The 1,559-nt window shown below is 41.2% G+C and overlaps 1 protein-coding gene across 1 annotated transcript in view; it reads left to right on the top strand.

Annotated features, from left to right (window-relative positions):
- The window catches only part of NOC3L (nucleolar complex associated 3 homolog (S. cerevisiae)), a 42,145-nt gene that overhangs the window by 25,251 nt on the left and 15,335 nt on the right, over window positions 1-1,559 (top strand). The window contains exon 8 of the mRNA XM_006831161.1: window positions 706-799. Within this exon, the coding sequence (XP_006831224.1) occupies window positions 706-799 (94 nt within the window). The remainder of the gene's footprint in view (window positions 1-705; window positions 800-1,559) is intronic.

Below are 1,559 nucleotides of genomic sequence, written 5' to 3'. Positions count from 1 at the left end.
GCTTGCAGCTTCCTTGTTATTCTTCAAGATAGCATAATACTCCATTGTGTGTATGTACCACAGTTTATCTATTCTTCAGTTGATGGGCACTTAGGCTGTCTCCATCTTTTTGCTATTGTAAATAGTACTGCTATGAACATTGGTATGCATATATCTACTTGTGTTATGGCCTGTATTTCTTGTGGGTAAATACCAAGTAGAGGAATTACTGGATCATAAGGTATTTCTATTTCCAGCCTTCTGAGGAAGCACCATATTGCTTTCCAGAGAGGTTGGACCATTTTGCAGTCCCACCAACAATGCAGGAGCATCCCAGTCTCTTCACATCCTCACCAGCATTTATTGTCCTCTACTTTTTTGATCTTTGCTATTATTGCTGGTGTGAGATGATATCTCATTGTTGTTTTGATTTGCATCTCTCTAATGGCTAGTGAACATTTCTTCATATGTTTGTTGGCTGCCTGGATCTCCTCCTTCGTGAAGTGTCTGTTATGTCCTGTGCCCATTTTTTATTTGGGTTATTTGTCTTTTTCTTGTAGAGGTGTTGTAGTTTCCTGTGTATTTTAGAAATGTCTGGTGTGTCATTGCAAAAATAATTTTTCTCATTCTTTGGGCTTCCTAGTAGGCATTCACGTTTTGTGATGAGTTTCGGATTTAAATTCTAAGAAATGTTAAGAAATGGTTGATCTTTTTTGGTGTCTTCAGATCCGCAAAGAAACCCAGAAATTACGAGAATTTGAAGAAGGCCTGGTTAGTCAGTACAAATTTTATTTGGAAAATCTGGAGCAAATGATTAAAGGTATATTAAATATCTATTTTTTCAGTATATAGTTTAACTTTGATCAGAAAGCTGAATTTTATGTTCTTTGTTATGTGGTATGGTATCATGAAGGGCACAGTACGGTCAAGAGGCAGACTACTTGGTTTCAAATCCTGGCTCACCCACTTACTACTCACATTGCTGGTGAATTATATACCCTCCTTGGGCCTCTGGTTTTCTCTGTAGCTTTAAGGTAAAAATGGGGAGGCGGGGCTTGATAGCGGCTAGGGTGGAGGTGCAGTGAAGTTCACTGCCAGCAATACCACAGAATACCAGGCAAAGCAGATCCAGGGCAGAGCTCCAAAACTCGGAACCACAGAGATAGGAATATTTTGAAGGTTTGAAGGCTTATAGATTGTGAAACTTGAAGCTGAAGTAAAAAATCGCGTACTTTTGAATCTGCCGGTCTGGGCTTGGCGGCCAGTAGCCGACATCTTGGGTGAGACCAAACAGCAAGACCAAACGGGGGAGCAGAAAGGCCGCGGGAACCTTGGAGCAAAGGTGGACAATACACTTTTGTTAGTTTTGTTTTGTTCTGATTTTTTATTTATTTTTTTGGTATCTGGTCAGTGGCACGCCCACTGTTTGCCCACTTCCGTTCTAGTGACTAGAGGGGGCACCTGAGTGAGTGAACTCCCCCCACCCTCACCACTGGAGGGTTCTTCTGCCATGCATGCTCACAGATACTCAGCCCAAGAGCAAGCCCTGATGGTTTTTTGCTTGTCTTTTTTTTTTTTTT

This window comes from Chrysochloris asiatica, unplaced genomic scaffold, assembly GCF_000296735.1.
Source record: "Chrysochloris asiatica unplaced genomic scaffold, ChrAsi1.0 scaffold00003, whole genome shotgun sequence".
NCBI lineage: Eukaryota > Metazoa > Chordata > Mammalia > Afrosoricida > Chrysochloridae > Chrysochloris > Chrysochloris asiatica.
This window is presented reverse-complemented; position numbering and strand designations above follow the sequence as displayed.